This window comes from Oryctolagus cuniculus, chromosome 11 (genome assembly GCF_051225735.1).
Source record: "Oryctolagus cuniculus isolate XC-2025 breed Fujian yellow rabbit chromosome 11, ASM5122573v1, whole genome shotgun sequence".
Classification (NCBI taxonomy): Eukaryota; Metazoa; Chordata; class Mammalia; order Lagomorpha; family Leporidae; genus Oryctolagus; species Oryctolagus cuniculus.
The window spans coordinates 20,643,802-20,664,602 of NC_142877.1; the positions used below are offsets into that span (position 1 = coordinate 20,643,802).

Below are 20,801 nucleotides of genomic sequence, written 5' to 3' on the forward strand. Positions count from 1 at the left end.
ATGGGCTAATTAAAGCTAATTAAGCCCCTGTAAAGAACCAGAAAATACTATGTTAAGTGCTGAGTATTTATGTGCCATTAACAGTCACAAAACTCCTAAGGGACAAGATTCTGCGCAGACAGCACATTCTCCACTGCTGATCACTAATCACCCACTGCTCGCAGAAGCAGCACTGCGTCTTCCGTAACAGGGCAGGGAAAGAAACATCACACCACACTGTTCAACAACACATCTTTATTCAAAAATATATATCTATGAGACATTTCAGAATATACTGCTGTCACCAACGACAGCCTATTCTTCTAAATAAAGTCCTAAATTAATATACAAATTTAAGCTTTAAAAATATTCTTTAAGAAAAACAAAACAAAAAGGAAGATTGAAGACTTTCTGAGGAACATGACCTAAAGGAAAGGTCCCTTGAGGCCTACGGACGCCTTAAGAAGAAAAAACACAAAACCAACCCCCACCAGATCACCTGGGACAAAGAGAAAGGTTCAATTAAATTAAGCAAATGAAGCAAAGCACGGCTTGGGAGCGGAGCGTGTGGAAAGGAGAACTGAGATTTTAAAAACAAAAGCATTTCATTAAAACAAAACAAAACAAAACTAACTTCCTCATAGGAAGTCCACTAGTAAGAGGTGTTAAGAGGCCAACATATTCATTTACACAATTGCTACAGTTTGATTTCTTGCTTTTCTCTGTAATAATTACGCACCTACTGCTGGTCACTCAGTTGGATCAAACAGCAGCGGGCTAGCTCTGTTATGTTCTGATAGCACTGCCATCTAGCTGATCAGAGCTAGAGCGCATCCTCTATGCCCTTCTGGCTGGCTGTGACTGGCGGGATGCTGCCTCCCTGGCAAAGCAGTGTGCCTACAAAGCGTCTGCTGAGAAGCAAGCTCCGAGGTGCAGGGCGGCACACCGCATGTGTGTCTGTATGCAGGGCAGGTTGGGGCAGGGGGTAGGTGCGGAGACACAGAAGTTCAGTAAAGTCACAGACTGCCTGGTGGCCTCTGGGAGACACTTTGTAGACTCGCTAATTTAACAGTGACAGAAGGCAGGCAGTGTCAATGAGCAACACACGGTCTTTTCAAACCCGAAAAACAGCTTCACCCCTAAGAGGATGTGAACTCCCTTTTATTCTCACCTCACGGCAGGCAGGAGCGCTGCGTGCAGGGAAGCCTGGCATACTTGGAAAACTTAGGTTATAGGTTATGGTTTAACATGCAAAATTACATGTTGTTTTTGGTGATCTTGAAAACGGCAACTCAAAGTAATGGAAATCCCATTTCCCCTCTGCTGAACTACTCTTGACAGCTTTTGGGTTTCAGCCTCTGGGCTGCAAGTCCTATGACACCACTGGGGCAAACTGTTTTCTGCCCTTTCCAAAGTCAAAAGTAAGCCTGCCAGATCAGTAAGATTTACATGGAACAGGCCTCACCACGACTATAAGCGAGATGAAAATCCTAACTACATCATACAGTCATAACGTCAGCTGGCATGATAATGGAACTAAAACCCCAAATCAACATCCTGACCTCCCAGGCCCTTGTCCCAGAGCCATTCAGCAGTATCTGATGCAAGGACTCCGCCTCAGGAGCAAGCAACGAGCCCTGCGGTGGCAGGGACCGACAGAAAGACACAGCTAGTGTCCCATCTGCAGGGCAGACGCTCAAGCTGAGGCCTCACACTCAACACCACGCACACAGCGGAGGAAAAGTCAGTGTGCGCCTGCTCCCAAAAGAGAGGGTCAAGGCAACACCCACACCGAGCCAGACTCAGCAGGTCCGTGTGTGGAGCCCTTTTCCTAAGGCCCGGAGAGGACACTGCACGGTTCCTTCAGCTTCCTTCACCACTACCAGGGATCCAAGGACCCTTTTAGGAACACGCTCTACCCCACCAGGGGTGGGGCCCTGAAGAAGCACAGCCTGGGAAGGTTGTATTTGGAACCAAGCCAGTAATTTATGTTTAACCTACATTTGTGATCCCTGTTACTCTGTCTCTGAACTGTGACTTTCTGTCCCAGATCAGTTTTCAATCTTATTGCTAGATTCTCAAGTCTGCTTAAAAAATAAATGCACCTAACCTTTGACTATATGTCACCAGCAGAAGTAACGGCAAGGGAGGATCAGAGATTTGGCAAAAGCCACTGTCTCCAGGGCAAGTCCCTCTGTGGAAGCCTGCATCAAACTTGAACAAGCCCAGCTCAGAGAGGAAACACTGCTTTCATGACAAAATGCTGTCACCAGGGACAAGATTCTTTTGAAAGCTTCCTGAAGTACACATAATTTTCCTAACTTCTTGGTTGTAGAGCGACCGTGTGCGCTAAGAATGGAAAACCAGCAGGGGCACAAAAACATGCAGCGGGAGGAAGAGTCTGTGTTCTTTCAAACTTGAATCTCAACCGTGTCCCACTCGCCCCTGTCCAAACTTGCTCAACAGCGGCTGGAGAGGAGGGTCAGAGTCCATGGTTCTTTCTTGAGGCGGAAGGGCTGGGTGGAAGAAGGGATAGAGGTGGGGGGCCAGGTTATTTCCAACCACGACTTGCACTCTTCTTTCTGCTGGTACAGATGGGAATCTGGGGCACAACACTTGTCCTAGTCAGTTGAAAACAGGTCACCAGCAGAGGGCAGGGGGGCTAGGCCCCCTGTGACATTGGGCAGCAGAGAGAGGTCTGGCAAGCTCTGAATGTGGGACTTCAGCTCCTTGCGGACCTGGGTGACTCGCGCAAGCTTCTGTTTATATTCCTAAGGCAACAAAGAGAAGACAATGCGAAGTAAGTGTCTGCTGTGAACAGGCACGCGACCTAGTGACTCTCACCCCTTCAGGCCACGTCTCCCCTGCTCAGCACTGCCACAACGCCAGGCTTTCCAGACTCAGCAGAGGTCCAGTTTTGTAGAGCGCAGACTAGTAACGCTGAATTAAGTGGTATCCAACTTAGCACTTGAGGTTTGGAAGTAAACACTAATGACATTTAGTATCTATCTATCTATATTCTCTTTTAGTTATTTCTTAAAATTTCAAAATGCCTTACAAAATAAAATAAAATATAGATTGCTTAAGTTTCAGTTATTGTGAGGGCTTCATCTAGACATGGCTAGAAAAGCTACTACAAAGCTATACTTCCAAGGTTAAACTTCAAGGTTCACCCAGGTTTATCATTTGTATAAACAAGCACTACATGGGCTGGCACTGTGGCATAGCAGGTAAGGCTGCTGCCTGCAGTGCCAGCAACCCATATGGGTACCAGTTTGAGTCCTGATTGCTCCACTCCCAATCCAGCTCTCTGCTGTGGCCCAGGAAAGCAGTGGAAGATGGCCCAAGTCCTTGGGCCCCTGCACCTGCGTGGGAGACCCGCAGGAAGCTCCTGGCTTCAAAACGGCCCAGCTCTGGCTGTTGTGGCCATCTGGGGAGTGAACCAGTGGATGGAAGACCTCTCTCTCCCTTTGCAACTCCGCCTTTCAAACTAAATAAATAAATCTTAAAAAAAAAAAAAAAAAAAAGGCACTACAGAAGCTCAAAGTACCCCAGTGTGCAGGACTTCCCGATATTCCTGGGTAACTGCAGTAAATCCCTGATGAGGCCTCGACACAGTCCCTGCTCCCCTAACAGGCCACTGGCTTTATCTCCAAAAAGTCCAGCTTTCATTAAGCCACAGCTCTGAGAAATAAGGTCTGGTACACATAATCTCAATTTTTTTTTTTTTTTATAAGTCAGAGTTACACAGAGAGAGAAGGAGAGACAGAGAGAGAGACAGAGAGAGGTCCTTCTCCGCTGGTTCACCCCCCAAATGGCCGCAATGGCTGAAGCTACGCTGATCTGAAGCCAGGAGCCAGGAGCCAGGAGCTGCCTCTGGGTCGCCCACATGGGTACAGGGGCCCAAGGATTTGGGCCATCTTCCACTGCTATCCCAGGCCATAGCAGAGAGCTGAATCGGAAGAGGAGCAGCCAGGACTAGAACCGGTGCCCAAATGGGATGCTGGCACTGCAACCGGCAGCCTTACCTGCTATGCCACAGCGCCAGCCCCTCGGGGGTTTCTAATATTAGTCACCAGCCAAATGCCTTATTCCTAACTTCCTAACCCCCTTGGAACAGGCCACTGCCTGCCTGGGCCACTGAGTCCAGATCTGCCTCAAGCCCAGAGGGAGCTTCCTCTCCCAGTCCCAGCAACGCTTTGCCTCCCTTCCCTTTGCACCCGCCAAGTTTAGCCCACTAGGGAGATCCTTCCTTTTCACCCAGGACACTGCTCCAGAGCTTGGCCTCACATGGGCATGCACCTGAGCCCCAGGAAGGCTGCTGGTTCCCAGGGTGTCTCTGTCTCTTTCTCCATGTCCCATCTCCACATTCCTCCAGTGAATCCCTGAAAACAGGATGGGGCAGATTCTCTCTCCTCAGCTCCCAGTGACAGGTACTCTTGATAAATCTGTGCAGAAAACAACTCTGGGCTATGTGAGATCTGAGGCTCACACACTCCTCGGGGTTATCTTTTTTCCTTTAGGTATTCCTGCAAGGGTAAGCAGGTCTCTGAGGCTGGGCCCCTCCTGCAGGAATGTGACAGAGAGCACTGGGCTGAGACGCAAAGACCTAGGTTACACGCTAGTTCTGCCTCTAATTTGCTTTACGATCATGGACCTGCTTCCTCCCTTCCTTATCTGAAAGTGGGGAAACTGGACCATACTATAAGATTTTTCTTCAAGTTCTAAACTCCTTGATGCCAAATACCTTATGCATACCTGGAGAGATTAGGGATTTCAGGATAAAAGTTTAAGAACTGGTAAGAAGAGAGACAAGGCAGAGAACAGGTTGGTTCAAGCTATAAGGACAGAAGTCCAAGCCAAGAGTCAGGGAAGGCTCTCCCTCACACTACTTCAGGCAGGCAGTCTTCTACTCAAAACAAGAGCTCTCACGCAGGCTTGCTGAAGAGAGGGGGGCAAAGGGGAAGCTCTCCATTTCTCCCTTTTCTTTCCTTCGTTGGCTTACCACAACTAAAGATAAAGATGACTTATGTAACTTATTAATAATATGCCCCCGCCCCCATTAAACTAGTAAGCTCCAGAAGACTAAGATCACATTCACCTGCTCGAGGCAGCACCCACCACATCTGCAACGCCCAGGAAACAGTAGGTGTCCAGCACACTTGCCAAGTGGATTAACAACAATACATAAGAACTAACAGTAGGCACAAGTACAACACATTAAGTAATCTTCCTGAATCTACACTGGGTCAATGGTAACTTTTTTTTAATTAATATTTTTTTTAAAGATCTATTTATTTGAAAGGCAGAGTTACAGGAAGAGAGATCTTCCATCTGCTCATTCACTCCCCAGATGGCTGCAACAGCTAGGGCTGGGCCGGGACGAAGCCAAGAGCCAGGAGCTTCTGGATCTCCCACGTGGGTGTAGGGGCCCAAACACTTGGGCCATCTTCCATTGCTTTTCCCAGGCAGGGTTGCTGAATGGGAAGTGGAGCAGCTGGGAATCGAACTGGTGCCCATATGGGATGGTGGCATCACAAGTAGCACTTCACCCACTGTGCCATAACGACAGCCCATCTTCTATTCTGGAAACCGAAAAACATTTCAACTCTGAGGATCTGAAATACCAAGGTTTTCCCCTTCCTCCACATTTTTCTTCTCTGGTTGTATGTACTTCAAGGGAAATTAATAGAAAGCATGAAGACCAATAATCTATTTCTAGACACAGATTCATACAACAAACTTCCCCAGAATGCTAGGTAGAAAAATGGTAAAATCAGTATGGTAATGTTCCCCTTGCCCTGCTCCCCTCAAATTCTCTTTCCAAAGTTGACAAATGAAAGCCGACTCAACACGCAGCCACCACCCCACCGTACCCCCTCCCTGGCCCCGGCCACTACAGACAACTGTAGTTGACAGCACTACGCAGGAACAGCCAGCAAATCACTGAGTGTGCCAGCCAGGTCAAAGCCAGGGCTCTTACTCAGAGACCAGCAGACTGACTTCCCAAGCCTACAGAGGTAGGCGATCCAGGACCAAGCCTTTAATCCTACATTCACACAACCCTGGTGGGTACAGGAATCTGAGTGATCAGTACCTGACCATTTACACCAGCAGATGACACACTGTGTGCTCCTGCCCCAGGGCTTCTCCCCCACCAGCAGTTCCACCTCAACCCTCAGCTTCACACACCTGCCTCTCCTCCATGACAATCTTAAGCAAGAGAAGATAAGACAGAGTGGTGCTGTCACTTTTCCATTCCTGCTCATGCCTGACTCGGAGAGGAGAGGGGCTTTGCGGCCCCTCCATTCAGATCCAGCACCTACTGCAGTAAACCCTGCCTGACCACAGAGAGGTCGGGGAAGGAACCACGAACTAGCTAAGAGTACTCATAGCAGACCTGGATCCTCCGGAGGGGAGGCAGAGAGGGAGGCAGGCACCTGTGATAAACTGCCTGGGTTTACATGACTGCCTAGAAATGTTTAAAATATAGATAGGTAAGGTCCAAAATGCAGGTCTGAGATAATGCCTAGGATTTATGCTCCTAGAAAAGCTATGGAATCTCAATCCACACTTTCCAGACTTTCCAGAGAAAATGCATCTATAACAGCCCTCTGCTTCCTGTGGGTCCAGCTGACACTGTGAACTCAGACCATCATGGAACACTAAGACAACTCACTGAAGGAGCAGGGCTTACACATTCTTTGCCTTTTATGGTTACAGCAGTGAGCCAAACCTGACAAGTTGCAGATGAGCTCTGGGATAAGAGGGTTAGAAATGACAGGGGCTGACATTACAATGACCTTTCTATAGGAATTTCATTTTCAAAACAAACAAAATTACAAGCATTTTCTCTAGCAGCTCATGTAAGAAATACTAATCAAAATGTAAACACTGTCAGAACCTACTTTCTTTCCTGCTAGGAAATATTTACAAAAGAAAAAGTATGTCAGCAATAACAGCACAGGCAGAGGCTTTACTTGCAAGCTTTCCAGTATGGAGAATTGTTTTCCTTTATCTTGCCCTGTTGTGCCACAGGACATATGGTACATAAAAATCACCCACTGCGTGGCCACACACAGTTAAATGCCATAAAGGATTAGTATTCATGAAGCAATTTATGAAGGGCCCTGCTTCAAAGGTGACCTGCCACACTGACTGTAAGAACTGTCCCACAGGGTGAGAGCCACACCCAAGGAGGCCAACCCGTGATAATGCTGTTGCATCTGTCCACCTCAATGATGCCAGGAGGTTCGCCCTGTACCACTAAACCCACAGCACCTACACTTAGCAATCACAACCTCTACTTAAACTACATCGATTTTCATTCACTCACTCACTCATGTTTTTGGGAAACACAATACATAAATCTTTGTGCTGAAAATAAAAATGCCCATTTCAATTTTTTTTCCAAGACCCATTCAGGAGCAAAAAACCATCACTGACCTGTACCTCTCTCCCAGCTAGCTCCACGCTTCCAGAGGATGTGCACCCGTGACACTTTTTTTTTTTTTTTTTTAAAGATTTATTTATTTATTTGAAAGGCAGTTACAGAAAGAGGAGAGACAGAGCAATCTTCCAACTGCTGGTTTACTGCCCAAATAGCTACAATGGCCAGGGCTGGGCCAGGCCAAAGCCAGGAGTTTCATCCTGGTCTCCCATTTTGGTGCGGGTGCCAAAGCATTGGGGCTATCCTCTGCTGCTTTCTCAGGCACATTAGCAGGTAACTGGACTGGAAGTGGAGCAGCCAGAACTTGAGCCGGTCAATATGGGATGCCAGCATTGCAGCTCAACCCACTGTTCTGCAATGCTGGCCCCAGCGGTGACATTTCTAAATGACATTCTGGGTTGTCACACAGCAGGACTGTTGCTGCTGAGTAAGACACTAGGAAAGATACAAGGAAAAGAAGAAACAGGGGTTCCAATCCCAATGCTTAGGGCCTCTCGGCTACATTACCAAAACCAATAATAAAGGTACACACAAAGTATTTTCCAAAAGGAAAGATGACAAAATGGCTACACTCAGAGGAATGCAACCATCCACCACAGGAGTGAGCGGGGAACAAAGGCTTCTTAAACTGGAAATCACACTGACCAAGTGTTTTCAGAGTACTGCCTTCTCCTCAGAGGAGTCGCCACTGCCCCAACTTAACAAGGGTTTGTAGAAGCCAAGAATAAAGTCGTATTTACACATAAGAAAACTTAGTAAGTCAAACAAAAACATTTCAGGCCCAGACAACTTTTCAGACCTTATTGCAATCACAAAGCTTAAAGCTGGGGCAGGTGCTGCACACAGCAAGTTAAGCCACTATTTGGGATGCCTGCATCCCACATCAGAGTGCTGGTAAGTCCTGGCTACTCTGCTTCTGACCCAGCTTCTCACTAATGCATCCTGAGAAGCAGTGGTGATGGCCCAGGACTTGGGGACCCGCCATCTACATGGGAGACCCAGATGGAATGCTTGGCTCCCACCTTTGGCCTGGCACAGCCCTGACTACTATGGGTATTTGGGGAAATGAACCAATGGATTAGAGATCTCTTTCTACCTGTCAAATGAATTAAAAACAGAACACTAAACTTATGTGCATATATGCAGTATGGTTCCTCATATATAAAACCAGGTAAAATAAAAAATAACAACATTAAGACAAACTATTCAAAATTAAAGTAACTGTCAAAAGGTAAGCTTGGGACCAGCACTGTGGTGTAGCTGGTGAAGCCACCTCTTGTGGGTCCCACCTCCCATATGGGCACCATTTTGAGTCCCAGTGGCTCCACTTCCAATCCAGCTCCCTGCTAATGCTCCTGGGAAAGCAGCAGAAGATGGTCCAAGTCCTTGGGTCCCTGCACCCATGTGGGAGACCTGGGAAGAAGCTCCTGGCTTCAGATTGTTCCAGCTCTGGCTGTTGCAGCCATCTGAGGAGTGAACCAACAGATGGAAGAGCTCTTTCTTTCTACCCCCACCCAACTCTAACTCTGCCTTTCAAATAAACTAATAAATCTTTTTTTTTTTTTAAGGTAAGCTTTATGCAAGCAACAAAAACCCCACAAACTGGCTTCCATAGTGACAGTTTTAGGGGAAAGCCAGGTTACTAATACCACGCAAACACTGCAGGCATACGCAGCCCAACTGTTCCTGCTCTGGAGCTAAATGCTGGCAGAGTCGAGCATTCCTGGAAAGCAGCTGAGAAGCGAAGCGCAGAAACGGGAAAGCTTCCACACAAAATAACTTTCAGCACTGTTCGTGTAATAGTAAGTGCAGGTAGGCCTGCCCAGGGCAAAGGCAGCCTGTAGGTCACAGCTCTGAATTTGGATATAACTCTCTCTATAGGCAACAAAAAGACTTACATTCTTTTTCATCACCAAACTAAAAAGAGAAGGAAAATACAAAATTCCCAATTTCTCCAAAAGACCATGAGTATGTCACATCCCTCCCACTGGAGAGAGATGACTGTAGCAGAACAGAAAAAAGTCTGAGTCAGAAAATTCAAGTTCAAATCCTACCCCCTCACTTGCAAGTCTGTGGTGTGACATGTGACTTCACTTCACTGGGCTCTCTATTTCATACAAGATTGGAAACTTCCTATACCGTGGTTTGGCTGTAAGGCTGAATGAGACCAGGCACCTGCTAAACTTTACAATGTGAATTAACAGATCTGTAAGGGGAAAAGGGGCAATCAGCTTCTCAGGTTCTGTTATTTTATGAGCAAAACATAATCTTGATCTATATTTTAGCAAAAGACAGGCCGAGTTGAAGAATTATGAATGGGACACAAAAATCCTTCCCACAAACCATTTGAGTATGCCCTTAAAATTTAGCACATTAGAGCTTCCTTGAGAAAATGAAAGGGCCTTTGACTAGGGGCACCCTTTTTCTTTAAGATTTACTTATTTACTTGAAAGGCAGAGTTACAGAGAGATAAAGGGAGAGACAGAGACAGAGAGGTCTTCCACCTGCTGGTTCACTCCCCAAATGGCTGTACTGGCCAGAGATGGACCAATCAGAAGCCAGGAGCTTCTTCTGGTTCTCCCACACAAGTGCAGAGGTCCAAGGACTTGGCTATCCTTTGCTGCTTTCCTAGGCACACTAGCAGGGAGCTGGATCAGAAGTGGAGTAGCTGGGACTCCAACTGGCACCTGTTTGAGATGCTGGAACTGCAGGTTTAACCTGCTACGCCACAGCACTGGCCCCTTTTTCTTTAAAGATCCACCTCGGAGACTAGAAAAACAAGTAACAGAACTTTTTAACTAGGTGCCAGCATAGTCCAAATGCATCATGCCAAGCTGGGATTTTGTCTGCAGAGGAAGCCTGGATCCCCTAGAACATCCTCCATCTGGAAAGAATCCCCAGCAAAGATGGACTTGGACTTGGACCTGGCCTGAGCTGAACTGAGCTGCACTGCTATCTGCCACCTTGAGATTAGCCAACAGGGTCAATCAAGCATCAGCACTGGATTAGGCATGCAAAAGGGACAACACAGATAGGACTTTGTGGTCTGCTCAGGGAAATAAACATAATTCTCCAACAGAATGACAGTGTGGTGCTTTGCAGGAAAAAGACAGGAAGTTAAGTTGGCATACATGGGGATAGGGGTGATTTTATAGGATAGGAGTCTGAGGGAAGACTTGCCTGAGAAAACAGTTTACTTCAGGGATAATGAGGAACAGGACTGACTAGGTAAGGATAACTGGTAGAAAGTAAAAAGGACAAGAATATTGCAGGCAGGCAGTGGGGGCGTACATATGTAAAGCTTGACACAGAGAGGCCAGCACAGACAAAATGCCAGGAACACAGTGAGAAAGGAGGCTGAGGGTGTCAGAGGGCCAAGTTTTGGGGGTGGGGGAGCAGGCAAAGACTTGGGCTGAAGGTTTAGGAGCAAAGAGAAGCCAGGTAATGCTTAAGCAGGGGAATGACATGCTCTGGGAGCTGCGCTGTGCCATCACAGGGCTGCCATGTGCAGCACAGACTGCAGACTACAAGAACGAGTGTGGACGGGTTCTCAGTGAGGCTGCTGGGCCAAAGCAGTGCAGGTGGAGACAGAGGGTGAGAAGGGGAGATTCAAGTTTGGATGAATGGCAACGCCACTCTCCAAGGAAGGGAAAGGACAGGAAAGGTGAGAAGGAGGAAGAAGACAGTACTTCCTGGCCACGCTGTCTGAGGCGTTTGGGAAATAAGGTGTCTGGATCTCAAGTACAGGAAGGTCTGGGCTAGTGGAGGTGCCAGCACACAGGTAGTATGCTCAACAGCCCACGGAGGGAAAAGATTCAGAATGAGAGAAAGGCTAAAGGAACAGCAACACATGCAGGAGAGGGATGGAGAAGAGCTGATTGAAGGACGAAGTAGACAAGTTAGAGCCAGCAGAAAGCAGCACCCGGAACCTGGAGAAAGGAAGCAGTTCACAGGTAATAAACAGTGTTAAATGCTACAGAGGGAGGGGGATTCTGGAGACAGACCAGTGGGCTGCAGATCTGTACACCTGGCAGCAGAGGCGCAGGGAAAACAGGACATGGTGCTGGCTGGAAAGGAAGAACAGTGTGGAGGGCGTGCTCCTGGCAATGCGACTGGTACATGCCAAGAAGGACATCTTCAGCCAGGAAACTGGCAACTGCTTCCATACACAAGAAAACCAATGAGCCCAAATGGCCCCGTGTGACATGGAAAGGAGGAAACTAACTTTAGATCAGTCAGCACGTTGAAACCTGCTGCCCCAGGTGAGGCTAAAATTGTTGTTTTGAAATGAAATCCCACCTTAAACAGAGAAGGCTGTGAGGACCACTGGCCTCCAGGGGGTAAGTCAGACAGAGCCTGGACCAGGTACTGCAAGTCATTTTCAATGACTCATAACTGGGGTAAGGGACTCTGTTTTCAGTGACTCATAACTGGGGTAAAGGACTCTGTATGGGAATAGGAATAATAATAAAGCATAACTCCAAGTAAGTCTATGCTCCACAGGACAGAAATGTGAGCAAAAGAAGGGGCTTGGAAAAGCACCTAATACACACACACCAGGCCAGGCATGATGAGGAACAAATGGGCTGTGTGTCTGTAATCACTGTCCAAACCAAACTACTATGCTTGAAATTCTCAGAGTAGCTAATGACTAGATTTTGTTTTGTTTTTATTTTAAAGTGTTTATTGAAATCCTTTTGACAAAACCAGGTACTTGTACAATGTAAACTCAAGAGCCCCCAAATTTCTTTGTTTTTTTTTTTTTTTTTCTGCATTTGTTGACAGCTACTCAGAAAAACACTGGAAAGACTTAAATTCCTATGATCTTCTCCACATCAGTTAGAAGACAACCTTCTATTAGCAAAATCCATTGCAATCAGAGAGAAAGGGCTCACTCTTATTTGTCAAAGTCTGAGGATGAAGTAGCTCAGGAATCATTACTTAGGTAACCCACCATCCCAACACCGCTTTTGGTTCCAGGCCTCAGAATCTCTGTGCAGGCGTTCTGCCCCGGCTGGGTTTCCGGAGTTCTCATTCACCCACCGTGGCACTGCGGACCCACTGCCATGCAACAGGAACCTGCATGAGGACTGCTGTACACAGGTGGGCTCCGGGCCTTCCCCTAGCTCTGTGCAGCCACCAGGTAGACAGCAGCCTCCTCATAGCTCCCCACTGCCGAAACCAACGCACAAAGAGCTAAGACTAGATTAAGCCTAGAGCTGACTCCACTTCTTCCTCAGGAGGATAAGGGAGCTTGCAGAGCCACAACAACAGCTGGCTGGCCTCGTCCTGGTCCCCAGAGCAGCCACACCTGTGGGTGCACATGGATTTCATTTGCAAAGCCTCCGTTTTGACTCCTGACTAACCAGAACATTTCTGTCCAAATCACAGAAAAGGCCTGCTTTTTCAAGTCCCACATTTTACATACAGAGAAGTCAAGTCAGAGAGGAAACATCCAAGATTGCAAAGCATGTTGCAATCCAATTTAACTTTTTTCAAAACCCCAGTCTTAAATGGGGGTAGTAGGTCTGCCTCACCCGTAGTAACAATAGTTGTAGAAGGGGCCGGTGCTGTGGTGCAGCGGGTTAAAGCCCTGGCATCCCATATGGGTGCCAGTTCCAGTCCCAGCTGCTCCACTTCCCTGCTAATGCACCTGGGAAAGTAGCGGAGGATGACCCAAGTGCTTAGGCCCCTGCAATCACATGGGAGATCTAGAAGAAGCTCCTGGCTTTGAACTGGCTCAGCTCTGGCCATTGTGGCCATCTGGGGAATGAATCAGAAGATGGAAGACCCCTCTCTGTCTCTACCTCTCTTTGTAACTCTTTCAAATAAATAAATCATTAAAAAAATTCATAAAGACCAAAATAGATTTTACTCAAAATAACATGTAACCTAAAGTCATACTTAAGACACTATTGCTCAAATTTCTGTAACCTGAACCCTGCTCTCTAAACTGCGCTCACTCAATCCATGTTATAAGTATCTGCTATTTTCCCACAGCTGTTTCAAATGTAAACAACATCATTTAAATGTCAGAAGAGAGCCCAATTTGTCTAATTACACTATTCAGTGTTTACCCCTTCATAAAATGAAAACTAATCCTTAACTTGGAGAGAGTTTTATATGAAAACTCAGTGAAGTCCTAGACTGCTTTTAGGATCCACAGAGAAAGAGCAAGAACTCCTGAGATCCTGCAATGTATATGATCTTCAGTGTACTTAAAGATAGACAACTGTACACACACACACACACAATTTCCAGAAACCTAAAGGAATAACCCAAACCCAGAAAGTTAGCCCAAACTAGGAGCTCAACAAAAGTGATCACCAAATATCCAAAATGCTTGTAAAATTTTGATTCAAGGGGCTGTGCTGTGGTACAGGAGGTTAAGCATCTGCCTGCAGTGCCTGGTATGTATCCGGCTGCTCATCTTCTGATCCAGCTCTCTGCTTATGGCCTGGGAAAGCAGTGGATGACACTCAAGGGTTTGGGCCCCTGCACCCATGTGGGAGACCCGGAAGAAGCTCCTGGCTCCTGGCTTCAGATCAGTCTAGCTCCAGCAGTTGCAGCCATTTAGGGAGTAAGCCAGCAGATGGAAGACCTCTCCGTCTCTTCTTCTGTCTGTGACTCTGCCTCTCAAATAAATAAATCTTTAAATAAATAAATAAATAAATAAACAAACTTCGTTAAAAAAGGAAAATATTCATGTTAAGTTAAAAAAAGCATGATGGAAAACTATGCATTATCATCCATTTACAAGCTTTTAAATAGGAGGGAAAATATAGAAAATGCACCAAAATTTAGAAGTTTTTCTTCGATAGTGAGATTATAAACTTCTTTTGATACTTATTTGCTAAATTCCCTCTGATGTTTTGCTTTATAATGAGAGAAGAATGAATGAGCGGACTGAATATCAGTTGAATAAGAGAATGCTCTGGCAGGCAGGGAGTGACAAGGAGCCCAGGCACTGCTCTGACTTCACATGTGTATGCATTTTACAAATGGGGACAGTCAGTGCCTGAAACTCAGTGGAGCTGCTGTAGAGAGCAGGGGTTAACCACCTACAAAGCTGGGCTAGAAATATGACAACAATGCCATGGCTGAAAGTATGGAGCTCTTGCTGGGAGTTTTGAAATCATGTCACTCTTTCTTTCTTTTTCTTTCTTTTTTTTTTTTTTTTTTTTTTTTGACAGGCAGAGTTAGACAGTGGGAGAGAGAGACAGAGAGAAAAGTCTTCCTTCCGTTGGTTCACCCCCCCAACCCCCAAATGGCTGCTACGGCCGGCGCGCTGCACCGATCTGAAGCCAGGAGCCAGGTGCTTCCTCCTGGTCTCCCATGCAGGTGCAGGGCCCAAGGACTTGGGCCATCCTCCACTGCCTTCCCGGGCCACAGCAGAGAGCTGGACTGGAAGAGGAGCAACCGGGACAGAATCCGGCACTCCGACCGGGACTAGAACCTGGGGTGCCGGCGCCGCAGGCGGAGGATTAGCCTAGTGAGCTGTGGTGCTGGCCAATCGTGTCACTTTTTCAACATGAAGTTTCAAATGCTGGCAAACCACACTCTGGGGTTGTAAAGGATACTATAATGAAGTATGCTATAATGTGGCAGCTTTTTCCTGGAACGCACAGAAGTATTATAAATGTCACACTACAGTAAAGCGTGCGTGAACATACCCACCTCCACACTTCCCCCACACCCTCCGACAGTAAAAGCTCAGGCTGTAAATCTGGCCTGAGCTGTAAGGGTCAGCAGCAGCTGAAATGAAGGGAAGGAATCCACGCACCACTATCTAGCCTCTAAACTCCAAATCGCTCCCCAACCCCACACATCGACTAAGCAAAGCCCTCACACACTGCAGTGAAACCTGTGGGGAAATAAAACGTTCCCACATCAAAGCGAGAAAGAAAAATGAGCAAGCCACGCCTGGCATGTGGGAAGTACAAGTACAAGTCCCCCATCATCACTTGACTTGTGTAAGCAGACTGACCTGCTCCAACTGTTCTAGCAGCTCCTGGTGCCGCTGGCACTGCTGGTCCAGGGAGGAGGGAGCTGTATGCTAAGGGCAGTGAGTTAGAGGACTGTGGGTGAGGCGGCACCAGCTCGAGGCCAGGCCTCTCAGCTCCCAGGGAGCACCATGAAATGATCACTGCAATCAGGAGTCAGGAGATCTGGGTGCTGGTCCCTGCTGACCTCCTTTGTGACCCTGAATTGTCCATATAAACTCCAAGCTTAGTTTTCTAACCTAAATTAAGGATTAGATTGCCTGCTCCCATCTTGCATTCACTATAAAGGATGACAACAACGTACTGGCTGAAACACGAGGTCATCATGAGGCACAGGGAGAATCAGCCCTAAGCTGACAAAAGGGGACTCTACCTTCACCTACTGGCTGCCCCATAAATGAAACAAGCGCTTCTAGTCATCTGCGCCATGCGTGGACGTGTTTGGGGGAGTTAGGAGGATGCTGCCAAAAACAACAGACGGCCACCAGTTTGCTTTAGTATCTCTCAGCTGTAGCCAAAGAATTTCTCAAGTTGTAAGAGCCACAACGCAAACAGAAACATCAAGAGCCACGAGGCAGTGCTAGATTCTGGCTCACTTTCCCCTCCCAGCTGTGTTGTCCGAAGTCAAAGGCTCTACTCTTGGGTATTCATTCCAGCCAAGCGGGAGGCACTAGGCCACGGGGAAACCCACAGTCCTAAGTTCTTTGCGCCAATTTCTCCCCCTCACTTGGTTAACAGCCTGCAAAGAGGCACAGGAGAAGTACTTGGACAAGGATGGCAGAGTGGCTTCTCTCACATGTATAAGTGACCACCAGACATCATGCTGGAATACTTTCATGCGGCCATATAAATATTCCTACATAAGTTTCCATTTCTCTGAAAAAAGATTCTTGGAAATTGTTTAACTTTGGTTACTCTTCTATGTAGGATGTCATATAGAATCAAACTTTAAAAACACAAAAACAACAACACAAACCTGACAAAGTTCCCAGATGTCTGCCTTGGATATCTGGTCTGCAGCTAAATCCCTCCCCTTGAGTTTCTTCACCAATTCAGAAGTCAGAATATGCGTTCTCTAAGGTTCTGTCCAGCTTTAGTGTCCTATCAATGACATTACCTAGATATCTAGGCTTCTGTGTGTCACTGCACTCAGCAGAGTAAAGCTATCTGTCTCGACTGTGCCCTGGTGACTTTACTGAATGCAGACACAAACGTACACACACCTCATGGGGATTAACAGTGAGTCTGTAAGGCAACATTTCTGCCATCAATCTATGGCCCCTGGTATCTGTGGTATCTAGATGGGCCTCCATGATGTCAAATGCAACAAAAAGTTACTCCATGATGCCTTTTAAAGTTCTACATCGGAAATTAAAGACTTAAATAAGTGAAAACAAATCCATGTACATGGGTTGAAAGATTTAGAGATGAAAAGACCAAAACTTCTCAAGCTTATCTTCAGATGCTATGAATTTCCTATTAAAATTTCAATGCCTATTTTGCAGAAATGAAAAAGTTGATCTTGAAATTCAAATGGAATTATAGGAGGTCCTTAGGGAAAAAAAAAAACTGAAAAAGAAAAACAAAGTATGAAGACTTACACATCCTGATTTTAAAACTTACCACAAAACTATAGTGTTCAGAATAGTATGGTATAGAAATAGAATAGACACATAGATTAATGCAATAGAATTTAGAGTCCAGAAATAAACCCACACATCTATGGCTATGACAAAGGTATCAGGCATTCACTTGGGGGAAAAACAGTCTCTCCAACAAATAATGCTGGGACAATTGGTTTCAACACATGCAAAAACAATGATGTTGGGGCTGGTGTTGTGGCACAGCAGGTAAAGCCAATGCCTGCAATGCTAACATACCATGTGGGTGCTGGTTCAAATTTTGGCTGTTCTACTTCAGATCTAACTCCCTGCTAACGGCCTAGGAAAAGCTGTGGAAGATGGCCCAAGTTTTTGGGCCCCTGCCAACCCAGGTGGGAGGCCTGGATGAAGCTCCTGGCTTCGGCCTGGCCCAGCGCTGGCTGCTGTGGCTATCTGAGGAATGAACCAGTGGATGCTAAGATCCCTCTGTCTTTCCCCCTCTCTCTTTAACTCTTTCAAAATAAATAAATAAATCTTTTAAAAAATGTGATAAAGTTGTAGTATACAGGAGATACAAAGAATTCTCACAACTTAACAAAAAAAGTAAATAACTCAGTTCAAAACTGGGTTAAGGATTTGAATAGGTCTTTTTCTAGAGAAGATATATAAATGGCCAATAAACACATGTAAAGATGACCATCACAATTAGAGAAGCAAAAATCAAAACCACAATGTGATACCACTTCACGTCTACTAGATTAGGTTGGCCAGAATAAAAAGCTAACAATGAAAGTTGACAAGGATGTTTATGGATGCTATTGCCAGTTGAACACTGGTGGTCCCTCAAAAATTTAAACAGAGCTGCCACATGATCCAGCAATTTCACTATGATACACACACACCAAGAGCAATGAAACATGTATTCACACAAAACTTTGTACCAGTATTTACAGCAGCCTTATTTCTAACAGTCGAAAGGTAGAGACAAATCCATACAAAGGGCTATCACTCAGCCATGTGACAACATGGATGAACATCAAAAACACTAGGCTAAGTAAAAAAGTTGGGTGCAATTATATAAAATTATCCATTAGGCAAGTCCACCATGGCAAAAAAGTACGTCAGTGACTGTCATTGGGCTGGGAGGTGATTGCTCAAAAAGTAATGAGTTTCACTCAGAATGATGAGAATGTCTGGACATTTCATAGATGGCGGTTGCATAATGCTGCGAATGTACTAAATGCCACTGAAAAACTTTAAAATGGGTGATTTTGAGTATCAGCTCCAAGGCAAACAAACCTGCAGCCAGGAACACCTTTGCCAGAGCTCGTCCTTGTGTGACACAGAATCTTTGTGCGCGCAGCAGGAGGCCTATGTATCACACACAGGACAGCCTCGTCACTTGTGTAGGACAGACACCACGATCTGACAGAAAAGGACTTCTGTGTCAAGGAGGGACTGTGGGTTCCTGTCCCCTTCTGTTTGTTTCTTTAACATGATCACTGGGACAGACCACACCCACAACATGATTTATTCAAACTGACCAGTCAGGAGCTCTGTCCAAGCCATTCAGACTACAGCTTGTGAGCTTCTAGCACTCACCTGGGTGATAATTACCTCTGGCAACAACAAACAAACATGCCCATTCTCTACGAAGTGACATTTGGAGACTTTTCTGGTACCATTTTGGACCAACTTTCGTCAAAACCCTCCAGTCTTTAACCTCACTCTGGGCTGCTATTTGTGCTTCATTTCACAGGCTGCCTTTTCCATTTCTGGGTTATCTCACTTTCATGATAAAAGCGTTACAAACAGATTTTTAGCAGCATTCCTTCTGGAATTTAAAGGAAAGGTGGTGGGCCAACGTCAACTGTGACAGCAGAAGCAACAATGGATGGTAGGTGAAAAAGATCATTATCTTAAAAGGAACCATAATTCCACTAAAAACAAAAATAGCACAAGGAGAAAAAGCTAAGTTTCTACCAAAGTCACCTTTCTTTTTTTTCTTTTTTAAAGATTCATTTATTTATTTGAAAGTTAGAGTTACACAGAGAGGAGAGGTAGAGAGAGAAAGAGAGAGGTCTTCCATCTGCTGGTTCACCCCCTAGATGGCCACAACGGCCAGAACTGTGCCGATCTAAAGGCAGCAGTCAGGAGCTTCCTCTGGGTCTCCCACATGGGTGCAGAGGTCCAAGGACTAGAGCCATCTTCTGCTGCTTTCCCAGGCCATAGCAGAGAACTGAATTGGAAGTGCAACAGCCGGGTCTCAAACCGGCGCCCATATGGGATGCCGGCACTGCAGGCGGTGGCTGTACCCGCTTTACCACAGTGCCGGCCCTTGCAACACATTTCTTTACCAACACATTCATTACAACTTAAAATTAAATAAGATTTGTTAAACCACTTGCTATGTAACCTGGGGGGGAAAACTAAATTTTCCTCATAGAAAAAGGTTACAGCCGGCGCCGCGGCTCACTAGGCTAATCCTCTGCCTTGCAGCGCTGGCACACCAGGTTCTAGTCCCGGTTGCCCCTCTTCCAGGCCAACTCTCTGCTGTGGCCCGGGAAGGCAGTGGAGGATGGCCCAAGTGCTTGGGCCCTGCACCCCATGGGGGACCAGGAGAAGCACCTGGCTCCTGCCTTTGGATCAGCGCGGTGCGCCGGCCACAGCGCGGCGGCCATTGGAGGGTGAACCAACAGCAAAGGAAGACCTTTCTCTCTGTCTCTCTCTCACTGTCCACTCTGCCTGTCAAAAAAATAAAAAGGTTACAGTAAGTGATGAATTTTAGTTACGGAATAAATATTTACTGAGGAACAAATACATAGTCAAGGTACTGTGAGAGCAGCCAAGAGCACGTGGTCTGGCAGGCTCTAGACGTCCTGCAGAGGGCATCTTCAGCACCTGCCCGTGCTTCTGATAATCCTCTACTTCAACTGAGACACAATGAATTAGAACATGCCCCTTCCTCATAACATTGCTCACATTCTATTTGAACTCCCTGTTCACTGCTGCTTCTCCCCAAGGACCGTACAGGCTCCCTGGGGAGCACAGCACACGGTGCCCCTCCTGCTGCATTGCTTTGTTGACCCACGAAGGAGCAGCTCTGCAAAGAGTATACAGCTGACCCCAGTTCTCCACTGGTAGTCTCTGGTCTTCTAATACCCTCTGCCTTTTATTCTTTATACACTGTCTGGACCATTTGGCTGCTTCCCATTTATAAACATATTTCTCTTCTTCAATTGCTTTTTCCTTTAAAAAAAAAAGTCTTTATTGCTTAACAGGAAGTTTGGATATTCCTTTAGCCACATTAAGAATTGCCAAATGCCTCTACATCTACATGATATAGTCAATCAGTTTGATTTTATGCTTACCTATGCTGTTTAATACCAAAATTTTAATTCCTTGACACATAAATTCCTTTCGTGAGCCCTAACTCCCCTGACCTAACATCCTAGCCCAAGAATCATCACAAACCTCCATCTCAAAGTTTAGGAGCCACCAAGAACTCTAAAACTAACATGGTACCCAGCAAACATAAAATTCTCAAAGAAGAGAAAAAAGATGTCTTCAGGCTGGTGTTGTGGTGCAGTGGGGTTAAGCTGCTAACTGAGACGCTGCATCCCATATGACCACTAGTTTGAGCCCTGGCTGCTTCCCTTCTGATCCAGTTCCTTAATGTGCCTGGGAAAATAGCAGAAGGTGGCTCAAGCGCTTAGGCCCAAAATCCATGTAGGAAACCCAGGTGGAGTTCCAGGCTCCTGGCTTCAG

The 20,801-nt window shown here is 46.2% G+C and overlaps 1 protein-coding gene across 3 annotated transcripts in view; it reads right to left on the reverse strand.

The window, feature by feature from the left end:
- Positions 1–217: 217 nt before the first annotated feature.
- Positions 218–20,801, reverse strand: part of RPRD1B (regulation of nuclear pre-mRNA domain containing 1B) — a 58,920-nt gene continuing 38,336 nt past the window's right edge. For all 3 annotated transcript variants that reach the window (XM_089307128.1, XM_002710771.6, XM_089307129.1), the window contains one exon: positions 218–2,750. In XM_089307128.1, coding sequence (XP_089163254.1) covers positions 2,743–2,750 — 8 coding nt within the window. In that variant the 3' untranslated portion in view covers positions 218–2,742. The remainder of the gene's footprint in view (positions 2,751–20,801) is intronic.